Source organism: Urtica dioica, chromosome 9 (assembly GCF_054948205.1).
Source record: "Urtica dioica subsp. dioica isolate 48M chromosome 9, U.dioica_male_clone48M_v1_H2, whole genome shotgun sequence".
Lineage (NCBI taxonomy): Eukaryota > Viridiplantae > Streptophyta > Magnoliopsida > Rosales > Urticaceae > Urtica > Urtica dioica.
In genome coordinates, this window is record NC_142764.1 from 21,032,488 (window position 1) to 21,046,427 (window position 13,940).

At 36.5% G+C, this 13,940-nt stretch overlaps 2 protein-coding genes across 3 annotated transcripts; both read left to right on the forward strand.

Annotated features, from left to right (window-relative positions):
- The first annotated feature begins 874 nt into the window (after positions 1-874).
- LOC149385713 (small ribosomal subunit protein uS3x-like) lies at positions 875-2,937 on the forward strand. The gene is made up of 5 exons (XM_089625935.1): positions 875-1,060; positions 1,152-1,299; positions 1,535-1,706; positions 2,206-2,392; positions 2,483-2,937. Exons 1-5 carry the CDS (start codon positions 1,031-1,033, stop codon positions 2,660-2,662), a joined length of 717 nt encoding a protein of 238 aa, XP_089482061.1. The 5' UTR covers positions 875-1,030; the 3' UTR covers positions 2,663-2,937.
- Positions 2,938-5,461: 2,524 nt separating this feature from the next.
- Positions 5,462-10,249, forward strand: TRFL6 (TRF-like 6). 2 transcript variants are annotated; one of them, XM_089625870.1, is made up of 9 exons: positions 5,462-5,791; positions 6,187-6,340; positions 6,868-7,045; positions 7,237-7,310; positions 7,668-8,522; positions 8,806-8,943; positions 9,060-9,350; positions 9,462-9,518; positions 9,858-10,249. In XM_089625870.1, the coding sequence occupies exons 2-9, from the start codon at positions 6,221-6,223 to the stop codon at positions 10,023-10,025; spliced, it is 1,881 nt and encodes a 626-aa protein (XP_089481996.1). In that variant the 5' UTR covers positions 5,462-5,791; positions 6,187-6,220; the 3' UTR covers positions 10,026-10,249. The 2 variants fall into 2 exon arrangements, with proteins under 2 accessions (XP_089481996.1, XP_089481998.1); XM_089625872.1 differs by having other exon boundaries at positions 5,463-5,791; positions 6,231-6,340.
- The last annotated feature ends 3,691 nt before the right edge of the window (positions 10,250-13,940 follow it).

Genomic DNA, 13,940 nt, shown 5'->3' on the forward strand with positions numbered 1-13,940 from the left:
CACGGAAGATGAACATGTACAACTTATTCATGAGCCGTCTTTTATGTCTCTACACTTCTTCATGAACATGCGAAAGTGTTAGAAAGTTAGATGGTAATTATTTTATAATATAATATAATTAATGTTTAATTTTTTTAAGAAGTATTTTTTTTTAATTTGAGCCTTTCGACATGTCACATTTCCATATATAACAATCTAGACGGTGATGGAGGATCAAAACATTAATATTCGATATTTACGTTACCAATTTTATTCAATAATGATGTAAGTTTATATAAACGAGAAAGTATATGTGTTTATATGCTGTGATTTTCTATATTATAAATTATAGCTTTTTAGATTTAAAAATTATTTTGTAATAAAAAATAGTAATTTTACAAAGAGAAGAACAAGATTGACAAGATGGTTACTTATTTAAAGTATCTCGGATTAAATGAGTAAAAATCTAATTTGAGGATCTTTTTTTAGAGAAAATAGACACGTGCTATCAAAATTAAATACATATATAAGTTTTTTCTTCTTTTAAAATTTGTAGCATAATAAAAATAATTGTCTTGTCGAGATATTCGTATTGATACCAAATTTATTAAAAATAGAGGTTTAAATCACGAGTTATGTATTTTTTTTTAACTTTATAAAAATTATAATTCTATTTAATTTATTAAAAGTGAGATTACTAAATGTATAGGATTTTCCATTTTAATTTATTGGAAATAGTTTTATAATATCAAAATATGTAAAATGAAATGGTATAATTAATTAGAAATCAATATTAATTATAATATACTACACGTCGTTTCTGAACCATTAAACGACTACGACTTACATGGTCTATCAATATAATATATCTTTCACTCCCTCAAGCAGAGTGAATCTGAGCCGTCGATAGAGGTGTATAGCGCCTAGATGATCGCCCTCCTTTATATACATCTCCGTTTTTTTTTATCGTCAATTAGGGTTCTACTGAATATAAAAAAATAATCTCGAAGACCCAATTCAGCGGCCGAGAAATCCGAATCAAGCTTCAACCATGGCTACTCAGATGAGCAAAAAGAAGAAGGTTATATTTCTGAAATCGTTACTTTTTCTTCTCAATCGCATCAATTTATCTTATAAATGCTCACCAAACAAACACGCATTTGATTCCACAGTTCGTCGCCGACGGAGTCTTCTTCGCCGAGTTGAACGAGATCTTGACCAGAGAACTCGCCGAGGATGGCTACTCTGGCGTTGAAGTTAGGGTTACGCCCATGAGGACGGAGATCATTATCAGAGCCACTCGCACTCAGAACGTTCTTGGTATAATTCAATTACGATTACAAACACGCCGTACACAAACCTAACATGTTTGTATGTTTGCATTGTTGTTGTTTTTTTTTTTTATAATTTTTTTATCAGCGTTTTGTTACACTGAAGTGTTTATGCTGCAATGGGTTTGTTTAATATTTTGGATGAAAAAGATTAAATTTTGAAGCTGGAATGAATTAATTTGAGAATTGTGGATCTTTACTGCGGTTTGGATTGATTTGAATAGGTGAGAAGGGAAGAAGAATTAGAGAGCTAACTTCAGTTGTTCAGAAGCGTTTCAAGTTCCCAGAGAACAGTGTTGAGCTCTACGCTGAGAAGGTCAACAACAGAGGGCTCTGCGCCATTGCTCAGGCCGAGTCCTTGCGTTACAAGCTTCTTGGAGGACTTGCTGTCCGTAGGTATGCCACGGAACGCTTAAAAAAAGTTTTTATCTTTATTTATTGATCAGAGGAGAGTGGGATCACATATAAGTATCTGTATTTAAATTTTGAAGTGCTGACCTGTTAGATCCGGGTTTCCCTTGTTTGGTGTGTTAATATGATGGTCAATAAGATTGAGATTCGTCTTTCTCGCTACTTGGTTCTAGAATCACGGCTACACAGATAGCCCAAGTGGGATTAGAATTGAAAAAAAGAAAAACAAGCCCGAGATTGTGTGTGGATTGAAATGAAAGTGTTACCGTGTGGTTGATTCGGGCTTTGTTGAATCTTTGCAAATGTCATCATCAGAAGCCCGAGCTTGATCGGCTATATATTGCCATCTTTCCCTCGACAATTATCTTTCCTGTGAACTATTGCAACTGTTCTCAGATTTCTGTATACCCCAATTCCTTTTGAGGGAAACCTGTCGTAGATTTCTCATACGTTAGTCATGTTTGTACTCTTTTGTTGTTTCTAGGGCTTGCTATGGTGTTCTCCGATTCGTCATGGAGAGCGGAGCCAAGGGATGCGAGGTTATTGTTAGTGGCAAGCTCAGGGCACAGCGTGCGAAATCCATGAAGTTCAAGGACGGGTACATGATCTCCTCCGGTCAGCCCGTCAAGGAATACATCGACGCTGCAGTGAGACACGTGCTTCTTAGACAGGTCAGCTGATTTTCTCTCTCTCTCTTCAATGGTTACATGGAAGAGAAACATTGCAATTCTTCTTACAAAATTAATATGTTTTTTTTGCAGGGCGTTTTGGGTATTAAAGTGAAGATCATGCTTGACTGGGACCCGAAAGGCAAGCAAGGCCCGACCACGCCTCTTCCCGATCTGGTCACGATTCACCCGCCCAAGGAAGAAGAGGACTACATCACCACTTCCTCCGCAGCGCCTGTGGAGATTCCGCAAGAAATCGCTGTTGCTGAATAGATGTACTATTTTGGGTTTTTTTTTTTTTACCTTTTGTTTTTAAATTTCAATGCTCAGGTTTTTTTTGTGCTTGGTTGGTGAATCTTTTTATTTTTATTTATTTATTAGTATTTTGATGTAGTGGCGTTGAGCTGACTTGGTAACTTTATGCAGTTATTAAGTTATTGTTTTGAGTTTTTTTAGTTCCAAATCCAAGTTGATTCTATACATTTGTAGCTCACTTGTGATTTTCTGAACGAGATAGTTGAAAAGGGATTTTCTTGTTTTGTTTTTTCCCCATCAGCCGTGGTTATAATTTGCACTGTTTATTATTGTTAAGTCGTGATCGAAGTTTACTTACTCGTCCTTTGAAAAATGAGCAATGCTTTTCATTTGACCAACCCGCTGATAATATTTACAAAATAGGTCAATTTTTTTTGTTAGATCATTAAACGCTATAGATTTACTATAATTTAATTGAATTAACAATCTTGGCCATTGTTTAAGATTAATACCTCGTATTAGTCCACCATTGTTGAGATCCGTATGCTAAATTGTGCACTGTTATAAATAGAAACTCTAAAATTAGGGGCCGTTAACGTTTTTATTTTTTGTTTTTTGTTTTTAAAAATAAAAAGTGACCTTAAGCAAAAAAAAAAAACGTGTTTGATAAAGTTTTTTTTGTTTTTTGTTTTTAAAAATAGGGGAGAGAATAAAACAAAAATTGGAGAATAAAAAAAACTTGTTTTCAAAATTTTTAAAAACAAAAACTCTCGATTCTTCTTCTCTTCGAGCCAGAGACCACGCCCGCGCTCGCGACCGAACGACGATTCTCCGACGACACGGTGTAGAAGATCGGGCTGAACTTCCCGGCGATGAGAAGCTCGTGGAGATTCTGAACTGGACCGACGTCGAGGAGGAGAGAAAAAAACCGCGAGCGAGCCAGAGACGTCGGACCGAGGAAAACCACCGGAAAAGAGAGAGAGAACATCGGAGAACGAGACTCGCCGAGAGCCGCCGGAAACCACCCGACCCCGCCTCTCTTCTCTTTCCTTTCTTCTTGTCGCGCGCCATCTCCGCCGTGAGCCTCCATCACCGCGCGCTCAGAGCTGAGGAGAACGAGACTCGCCGAGAGCCGCCGTGACGCCGGAGCAAGAGAAACCACCGGGAAAGAAGTGAGAACCCTCCAAAGAAGCTTGAATTCGTTGATTGAGGTAAGAATTCCTCTCCTTGGATTGAAATTCGAAGCTAGGGTTCTTGGTTCCAAATTTGGGAGGTTTTGGTTCCGGGTTGAAATCAGTAAATTTGGTTGGTTTTGTGTGTTGATTTGGGCTCAATTATTGATGTTGATGATTTGAAATTGAGGATTGAACTCGGACTTTCTTGGTTGTGGTTTGAATTTGGCTGAATTTTTGAAAAAGAAAAACTGTTTAAACAGCCTCTGTAAATCGACGTGGACAGACCGGTATGATCTGAGTTCTTATTTTTGGATATTTTTCATGGATAGTAGACTGTATGAGCTTTCTAAAATGACCAAGAACATGTAAATCCATTGAGTATTGAATGAGTTGTGAATTTCCAAAGATTGTGTTTCGCAGCAGTAAAACGGGATTTCCATAATTGTAACAGTGAACTACGGGCTGTTTTTGAGATAGCTATTCTTGTCATATATATTCTTGAAGTCTTGTGTTTTTGCATGAGAGTTTTTGAATGTGCGATTAGTTTGTGTACCAATGATCATTGTCATTATCGTATGTCAGTTTGAATGTGAAATAACAAGAAAAGTTATATAACAGAATTGTTCAAAACTAAAGTGGAATGATAGCACATTGTGTTCATGGTACTGATATGACTGACTCTCTCGTAATATCTTTCAAGGTCAATGGATCACCCAAAAACTAGATTTATCTTTTACAAGACAAAGATAAATAACTGCTTACACGAATGCACCAAATATATTCAAAGTGTCTTAAGTCTTGTTGTCGTATAATCAAATAAAATTTTGTATATAAATGAAAATAAAGAGGAAGGTGAGGAAGATGATGTCCAATCTACCACCGCAACTCAAGATGTTGAAGAGATTAATGTCACTCAAGGACAATTGCGTCAAATGACTCACATGCGAGATGAAATAGCGGAGCGCATATGGAATGCAAATCAACGCCGCCGTAACAATTGAGACTTATTATTTGTTTTTTTAGGACGAATTTATATTGACATTTGAATTCCTTTATTTGCTTATGCGAGAATATTGTTTTTTCAAGAACAATTGCTTAGACAAGTTTATTTTCTTTAAAATCGGTTTGCTTTTTTTATTTTGTTTTGTTTATAGCTTTTTTTGGTCTTGCTTATAATTTGATATCGGAAAGTTCTTGAATCCCGAAAAAAAAAGTCACGTAAGACACGTTCATGTTTTTCAAAAAGAAAAAAAATTAAAAGCATATTTATTAAAAAAATGCGATCACCAAACATGTTTTTGTTTTTTATTTTTAAATAAAAAAAAATATGATTACCAAACATATTTTTATTTTTTATTTTTAAAAATAAAAAACAAAAATACGACTACCAAACATGTTTTTATTTTTTAAAAATTAGAAAACAAAACAAAACATAATTTGTATTTTTAAAAACAAAAAACAATGTTACCAAACATAATTAGCGTTTTGCGACCGTATAAGTTCGCACACGTTTATTATTTTCTTGATAAAAAACCACGTGAAAAAACGAAAAAAAAAAAAAAAAAAAACAAAAACGAGTCAGTCAAGAACCAATCGGACTCCACGTTACTATATGAAACCCAGTTCAGGAGAACTTTCGCGTCCGCGAACTGCAAAGAGAACGCGAAAGAGCGTACTAAAAAAGCGAGCCAAAATAATACGTTTCGACAATACTCTCGGACCACTTCAATCCGATATTTTCTCTCTTCACTTCACACAATCTTTCAAAACCCAAATAATTTCAAATATATAAATTATTTCGTAGATAAATAAAGAAAGTCTTATAGCTGTCTTTTATATGATTTTTTTTTTATTTCACTCGGCGACTCGGTTTCTCAAACTCGGTCTCAGGTACTCTGATACAGTTCTCCGATTGTAATTCCCACTCGCGGGGACCGAGTCCAATCGTTCGGCCACTCGCTCCAGTCCTATGGTTAGTTTAGCCCTATAATTTGAACGATTTCTCAGTCTTTTTTTTTTTTTTGCTTTTGCTTTTGTGATTTTGCATGTTGATAATGTCATTAGAGAATGATTTAGCATCAATTTCTTTTTCAACTTCTCGAATTCAGCTTGGAAATTTGTTGTTCTCGGTGATCTTTTTTAGCTATTTGATTCGGTTAATGCTTGATCGAGGAAAATGAAGTACTTGCTTTTCAAGGCTTTAAAATTTGTATTTTTTACTTCAGTCCTTTACTTCCTTATTTTGTTATATGTTATATCCACATTTGCGGCAATGTACTTTTGTTTGTTTGATCAGTCCATATTTTGCGAATTTTGTACCCACTTGAAGTAAGTGTTAACTTGATTTATATCCTTGTGGGTTCACAGTGTATGTAATTGAGTTGTATGGTTGTGGATTTCCATGGAAGCAGTGGTTGGTGTTGAGAGAAACGATGAGGAATTTGGGGCGGAGAAGAGTAGCTCTCAATTTTCCGCGTTGTCGATGAGTGTCGCCGATCCAGTTGTGTATAAGCTTGTCCGGGTATTTGCTCCTTTGCGCATTTTGTTTTTCTTCATATCTGCACTTTGTTGTTTTTTGTTTTTGTTTTGGTTTGTTCCTGTTTTGGTGTATAGGAAACTATTTTCGTGTGGAAATTTGGATTGGCTGCCTGGAAGAATGAATTCCCTTAAGGCGCAGAAACGTTTAATAATTTCCTAGAAATTTCTTTTGTCGTGTAGTTACGGTTTGGTTGTGTTGGTTAAGGAGTTATTATTCAGATTTGGCAACAATTCCCATCATGAACAAATGCGCTTGTATTCTATGTGATCACGAAATCGAGAGGAAATTAGCTCATTTGTTCTTCTGATTGTAATTGATGGAGTTTAACTAACATTATAGCACGGTATGACATGTTTAAGCATGATTGTATATCTCCTGAAATATAAATGTTCTAACTAACATTATCATGAAATAAAAGATTAGTTCTAGGGTTGTACTTCTGACTGTAATCAATGGATTCCACCCAATTTTTTTTTTTAAGATGTTGCAGTTGCTTATGTTATGCCCAGGTCGCTGGTGATGGGAGATTTGTGCCTGCAACAGATGATGAAGTAATGGAGGTTGAAGATTTTCTTGTCGATGACAAGCCTGAATTGGTTGACATTCCAGATGTCGAAAAGACTTCCGAGTGCATATCAAATGAAGAGTCTGCTGCTGGGAATCTTCGGTCGGAAGGTTCTAAAGAAGGTTTTATCTTGCAATTTACTACTTGTTCATGGCAATTTGAACATCTTTTATTAGCATCCCGTCTAAAATTTGTATAAATTCACTTTAAGTCAATAATTCAACACAGATTTCCATAACAAAAATGTTTCTGGAAAACAGTCTATGAGTGAGCATTGATTTATGTTCACATCTGACTGAACCCTGTATGATAGGGATGTCTCACTTTGAGAATGCTGAAGCCAAGGAAGAAAATGTTGATGCGGAAAAATTGACTTCAGAAGTTAAGGTACTGGTTCGCTTCTACGCTTTCTTCTATTATCCAAAATGGATACGGATCGTACTTGTGTTTCAGATAACTTGCTTGTGAGGTGAATTATACATATCCAGGTTATTTTGATTAGTATAGTATCTACAAGTTTATTTATCCTATATTTTCTTAAAACATTTTGTATGTTGCTTTGTCTACAAGTCTGCAGTTTCGACCTGCATGTATAGTAATTATCTGGGATATTTGATGAGCTCAGAAACCTGAGTAGATTTTGCAACAAGCGAGACAAAATGCTCTTTTCTCCTCAGAATATCGGTCTTTAATCGGAATTTTACTGCTGTTGGTGAGATTTTTCAATTTGAAATTATCATGCAGGAAGAAGAGAACATTCCTTCCTCAGAACTGCCAGTAAACGATAGCGGTAATATCATATCTGAGAACATTGCGGAGTCATCTAAACCTTTAGACGGGCAGCCTGAAAGCGGATCGTCAGCTTCTTCTGTATGCAATAATTCAAAGCCTGACTTTTCAAAGTTAAAAGGGGAGATATGCTTTGAAAAACTATCAATTAGAGAACTCCATGAACTGTTCAAAGCAACATTTGGGCGGGAAACTACTGTCAAAGATAAAACATGGCTTAAGAGGAGGATTGCAATGGGATTGACTCATTCTTGCGATATCCCAACCACAACTTTCTCAATTAAAGATTACAAACTGGTCAATGTAGGAGACAAAGAAAGCCATAAAGATGATAATCGTGCACTCTGTGAGGACTCTCCAGTTGAAGAGCAAAACGTCATCTCAAAGAACTGCCCAATAAACCATGGTATCGAAATGGAAGATAATCCAACTGTTTCTGACCAAATGGAAGACCATTCAACTGTTTCGGGAAAGAGACTTAACGATGCCACAGAGTTTGACACGGGCAGCGAGGATCCGAACTCTGAACAGAGATCTGCCAAACGAGTTCGGAAGCCAACAAAGAGATATATCGAAGAACTGTCTGAAACTGAACCTGTAGACAGTAGCCAGAAAGTGCAACATACGACCAAAAATGTTGGGCTGGGACAGACATCTTCTAATTTCTGCATCAGATCTATTAAAAGTGCATCTCCAAATGAGAGGATCATGTTGACCCGATTAGACTCTCTCGGTGGGTCTGGGGTTCAGATTCCATGTGTTTCCCGCGTTCGAAGAAGCCGGCCTAGGAAGAATATAAAAGCTCTTATGGTATTATAAACTCTCATAACCCTGGGCTACATACAACAATGCTGCATTTTAATATCATGCCAGGGTTTGGCTTGTTGCATCTTAAAGTTTGAGATTAACATCTTTTAGAGAATAATGTTTCATACTTAGATCATAGTTCTAGCATACGAGAGAGATTAAACTGTAGACTATCAATTGAAACTTGCATGTCTCAGTATATTACCATATAGATTCTTTAAGATGCACTGACAAGGTACTTCCAATATTAACCGACCCTGAAGTATTTTTGGAAACGCATGTATAGAAATTCCATCCAAGTAGTGTGGGAATGGAATCTCAAGTGGCGAGGAAGGCTTTTGGAGCGCCTAGTTCTCGAGTGAATAGCCAGTCTAGGGATAAAGTCACGAAGTCCAGACATGCTGCTGAACAGACTGAGGAGCCGGTAAGATCACCTTGCCCTATTATTATTATTATAGATAAACTCTCCAATCTATCATGACTTCTTAGTTAATACTTGGATGCATGTGCAAATATGCTCATAGCTCATCTATTGTATAGCTAACCTCCGAGGCGGAGAATGATGAGCAATGTTCAGCTATTATCACCGTTCAGCTCGGACAGAATCTGGGTCCGAAGCAGACGGATTCATCTGAGGATGCTTCAGACGATAATGCGACCACCGTTCCTACACCAAAAGGTGGAATGAGAAGAAAGCATCATAGAGCTTGGTCTCTCGCTGAGGTGATGAAATTAATTGAGGGCGTATCTAAATGTGGTGCTGGAAGATGGTCTGAGATTAAAAGGCTGGCCTTCGCATCCTATTCCTATCGCACTTCAGTCGATCTCAAGGTACTTCCAATGGACAGTTAGTTTCGCTGTAATTTTTCACAAATTATGTGCTATGATATGATATCAAGATTGTTTATGAATAATTCATTATCCTCTGTCATCTTGGTATAGGACAAGTGGCGGAACTTGCTTAAAGCGAGCTTAGCACAGACACCTCCAGATGAAGGGGTAAGTATTCACCTTTCTTTTTCTGCCTAATCGGAGAATGGTTTGGTGTTTCTCAGTATTTGTTTTTAATTTAATTTGGATCTATTTTCTCATCCATGTGTATGGAGTATGGGCTTGTAATCTCTTAAAAGTTGAAGCTTTAATCAGTGTCTCCTCATATCTTGGAAAAGCCTATTTTTTGTCTCTGCAAACCAATTATCGATCACTGCTTATTGTCTTAACGCTTACACAACGGAGCTCTTTTCCACTTGTGCGAAATTATCTAGCTGCACTGTTACTGTTATTACGCCTTGCCTCGCTACTCTGGAGATGTAATCCTTACCTTTTTGTGTGTTGCAGGTGAATTCGAAGAAACACACCGCTTCGGTGCCAATCCCGGCACCGATTTTGTTGAGAGTAAGGCAGCTCGCTGAGATGCACTCGCAATCGCCCCCGAACCTCGGCTCGAACAGTCCGATCGGAGTAAGCGGGAGAAATGTGCTGGAAACACGATCGGGGTACTTGTAGCATTGTAAATGTTGACCAATTCTAACATGTTGAAATAGGAACATGGGATAGTACCGTTTTGTAATTGCTGATGATCAAAATGCTATGCTAGGGCTTCCTAAGGATTTTGCAGGTTTCACGCCTCAAAGTTTATGAAACATTTGCCAAGCTGCTAATTCGTTTTGTTTTGGATGGTTCTACGGGAATCTTTGATATTAATAAAATAGTTCGGTACAGCTTTTTGATGAAGCACAGGTAATTATTTATTTGGTTTGATTTCACGGAAAAATGAGCCGCGGGGTTGGCATCGGATTCCACTATCAAAAATCACACCCTTGACCTTTGGCGAAGAGAAGACCCTGTCTAATCGCCAGTCTCCCCCACCGCGCTAATCTGAACCCTGCTATCTTCTCACCGATGATTCCAAACGAAAGCCCGCCAACCTCTGATGAGACCGGTGAAATGAGGTTTGACACCGTACACATTTCCTATACGCCACCTCGCTCGATTTATTGGTCTCTTTGACAACACATTAAACTTTGCCAAAAGGAGTGGATCGGCTTTGACACGGCCTCAATGAAGTGGAGTACATAAATTATTTCAATGAAGGTGGGGTACTTAAATTATTACGGTTTTTTTGCCCTTAAAATCTACCACCGTAGTCAGGTTCGCCACCTTCCGGATAAGAACCACGTTAGTCTTATTGATAGCCTGGATCGAAGCTCCACGTTAGTTATAATTTTCCTAAGATAATGCGTAAAATATTAAGTTACCATTCTTATATATGTCATAGTAGTTTTATTATTTAGTGTCTTCGTCTATTTTCTATATGATGTTATCTTATGATATAATAATTTGTATATGCCCATAGATTTAGTACAAATTGTTTTCCGAAAAACTCTACACTACCTAACACTAAAATGTATAGATGGTGATAATTTAATATATAATATATATTATGTAAAAACATGTCTATATTTGCTTAGTTGAGCCTAATTATGAAATAGTTCATAAATTTATGATGAGAGTATTGTTATGTCGTCATTTTGTTTTATGAGAGAAAGACACTCGGAGGCAAGGCAGGGACGCAGGGACGGAGCTACAGTAGGTCCAAAGGGGCTCCTAAAAAAATTATTTTACAATTTTTGCTCAGTTAAAAAAAAATTTCATTTTTATTCCCTGAAAATTTACATTCTTAGCCCATTTTTTAAAAAATCATATTTTTTTACCCTGAAAATCTATAAACTAGCCCCCAATTTTTTTTTTTCAAATTAGCCCCCTTGGTGAGCTTCTTTGACTCCGTTCTTGCTCTGAGGCCAAAAGACGACAGTCCAACAACGAAAACGACATCAAAACCCAAGGAAACTAATGGCTTGGCCCAACAGAGCACGTCCAAGCCCAAAGCTCCCAACCAAACCGTATGCCTCGTCTCGTCTTGGCTAGCACCCGGGCAGACCGCCTCAACCCGTCTAGCGCCCAGGTAGACCGCCTCCTCTTGCCAAAGCTCGGGCGGACCAACACGACTCCTGGTGGGCTGCCTTGTACTCTGGCGGACCGAGTCCACACCACATCCCCCAAAATTTTGGGCCTTAAGCGCTCTTTCCATTAAGAAAAACATCTTTTAAACTTAAAAAAGCTTGTTGACAGAAAAAATTCTAGAAATACCTACTTTTCAAAAATACCCATCTTTCAATACTAATTGCTTTAAAAGGTAATATGTATATTAACAAAATAAAATCTTGTAAATATGTTTATAACCTAGAAAGTAAGATTCAATTCTCTCATCAAACCAATGAATCTAGCTTTTGGAACGAATCAAAAAATATTACAAACATGTTTTTTTGAATAATTTTAGCTTTGAATTAAAAAGACGAACGATCAAACATATCATATATTTTGATAAACGTTTTAAATCGAAAACTACGATTCTTGAGTCAAATGGTAAACTACGAGAATCTAATTCTAGCTCTTATATCAATTGTTGGGAAATAAAGGTTGGTATCGGACATGAACAATCGCTCCAATGCCAATTATTGGTGGGTAAATTACTTCATAAATGGTCAATTCTGGTTCTCATGTATTGAACACGAACGATCGTTTCAATACTTCTTATTAGGTAACCAATCTCTTAACCGTACAATATATTTAGAAATGCGGAATAGAAGAAAAAGCGAACAATCGCTAATCTTTAAATATTAATTACCAGGATACTAAAAAATCATTCAATAACAACATATCTAATATTTAGACAAGCATAATCAACACAAAACCATAAGAAGATTTTAGAGACATTCCTTTCGGCTAAGCTACAGATCCTCCACACTCCTAGTTTTTGGGTCTCATTGCTTCTCGGATTCCTCGGCTACTCCTTGTTCTTGGATCATCGATTCCTCGGTTGCTTGGGCTGATCGATACCGTAATCTTTCAAGATGTAATCTCCGGAAGGATAGAGACCAAAGCGTGAGCCAACTCCGTACTCACAAATTATTCCAATAAAATGTCGAAATAATTTTTTCTTTCTTTGGGAAATGGTATGAACGGATTTTCCAACTCCAGGATAGAGGAAAAACGTTTACACCAGGGAGAAGGAGATGCACGAATTCCAAGAGGGGAATTGAGATGAATGGACGAATTTTCCTCTATCCCAAGCACCTTTTTTTAATTTTAATTTATTCATAGTTTTTTAGCTTATCCAAAATAGAATATGGATATACTTGATTTGATTGGATCTTATTCTATTTAATATGAGATATTTATTCTATGAATAGAACAAATAAAATATCTTCAAGATACTTTAATAAATAAAATATTCAAATCATATCTAACATTTAATTAATTCTCATATTATAATATATTAATCAGGTAACTGATTAATATATAATATCTCTATGATATTCTCAATAAATAACATAATTAATATATTATTTATTTATCACAATAAGAGATATATCTCCATTATACGCTCATAAATAATTATTATACTAATTACTTACCAAATTGGATCATAATTAATATATAATATTTATTTCTTATTTGAGAAAAGCCCTAATCCTATTGAGTTTTGATCAAACAAATTCAATGTCCATGTACCGTGTTGTACACGCCTACCACAAGCTCTATTGGGCTTTGTGGACTGATCTAAATTGCTCTTTTGCAATCTCATTTAAATCTAAATGATATTACAAAGTTACTTAACAATTAATAACTTATTTGTAAATTACATTTATTACGAATGCGAAAGATATTGCAACTAAGTTTGCAGTAGTGAATGTTTAATCAATCAACTAATTATTCGAGTATCTCTACCCATCTTATCAGAGCCACATTGGGGAATATGGACCTAGTAATTAAAGCTCCCACGAATCCAATAAATGGACGGAACCTTTATTTTTCTCTTATTCATTCGATTCGTCAATTTCGGCCTCACACCACAAGATGAGCCGAGACTGCACTCTTCTTGTTACTAGAATTATATTTTACTTGATGTTTATGAGCTCCAATGATATAGTTCGTTCATGTGTTCAATCCTCCAGGTTCAACTCGTAACGAGAAAGGTCAATTAATCGCATCTGGAATCAACCCTTAGGTGAGTGAACATTGACCTTCTTTCACGAAGGATGGATTCCGTATCTGTGAATCAATTTCCGCTCAGAACATATCCCGAATTCTCAAGACATAAGTATTTAAGCACCTGCATGTAGCCATTAATGAATGAGTCAAAGAACCCGGTAATACAACTTAGAAGTCTGTTACCACTTCAAGATTAGATAAAGTCTCACAGTGACCATCATAGCGATCTCGGTTAGTGTGTGTAATAGTTCCTTAAACGACACATCAACAACCAAATCTGTCCAGGCCGTACACATACCTGATGTGTAGAATGCTCCCACTAAGCGATCAACCTTTCACCAGTATTTCACACATGTGATTTTCAAT

What these genes read in the sequence shown, in the direction of transcription:
- LOC149385713 (XM_089625935.1), top strand. Translation starts at nt 1,031, where the DNA reads ATGGCTACTCAGATGAGCAAAAAGAAGAAG. An exon ending in TCGCACTCAGAACGTTCTTG is followed by an intron (nt 1,300 to 1,534) that starts GTATAATTCAAT and finishes TGATTTGAATAG; the next exon opens with GTGAGAAGGGAAGAAGAATT. An exon ending in GGAGGACTTGCTGTCCGTAG is followed by an intron (nt 1,707 to 2,205) that starts GTATGCCACGGA and finishes TGTTGTTTCTAG; the next exon opens with GGCTTGCTATGGTGTTCTCC.
- TRFL6 (XM_089625870.1), top strand. Translation starts at nt 6,221, where the DNA reads ATGGAAGCAGTGGTTGGTGTTGAGAGAAACGATGAGGAATTTGGGGCG. An exon ending in GTCGGAAGGTTCTAAAGAAG is followed by an intron (nt 7,046 to 7,236) that starts GTTTTATCTTGC and finishes CCTGTATGATAG; the next exon opens with GGATGTCTCACTTTGAGAAT. An exon ending in GCACTTCAGTCGATCTCAAG is followed by an intron (nt 9,351 to 9,461) that starts GTACTTCCAATG and finishes ATCTTGGTATAG; the next exon opens with GACAAGTGGCGGAACTTGCT.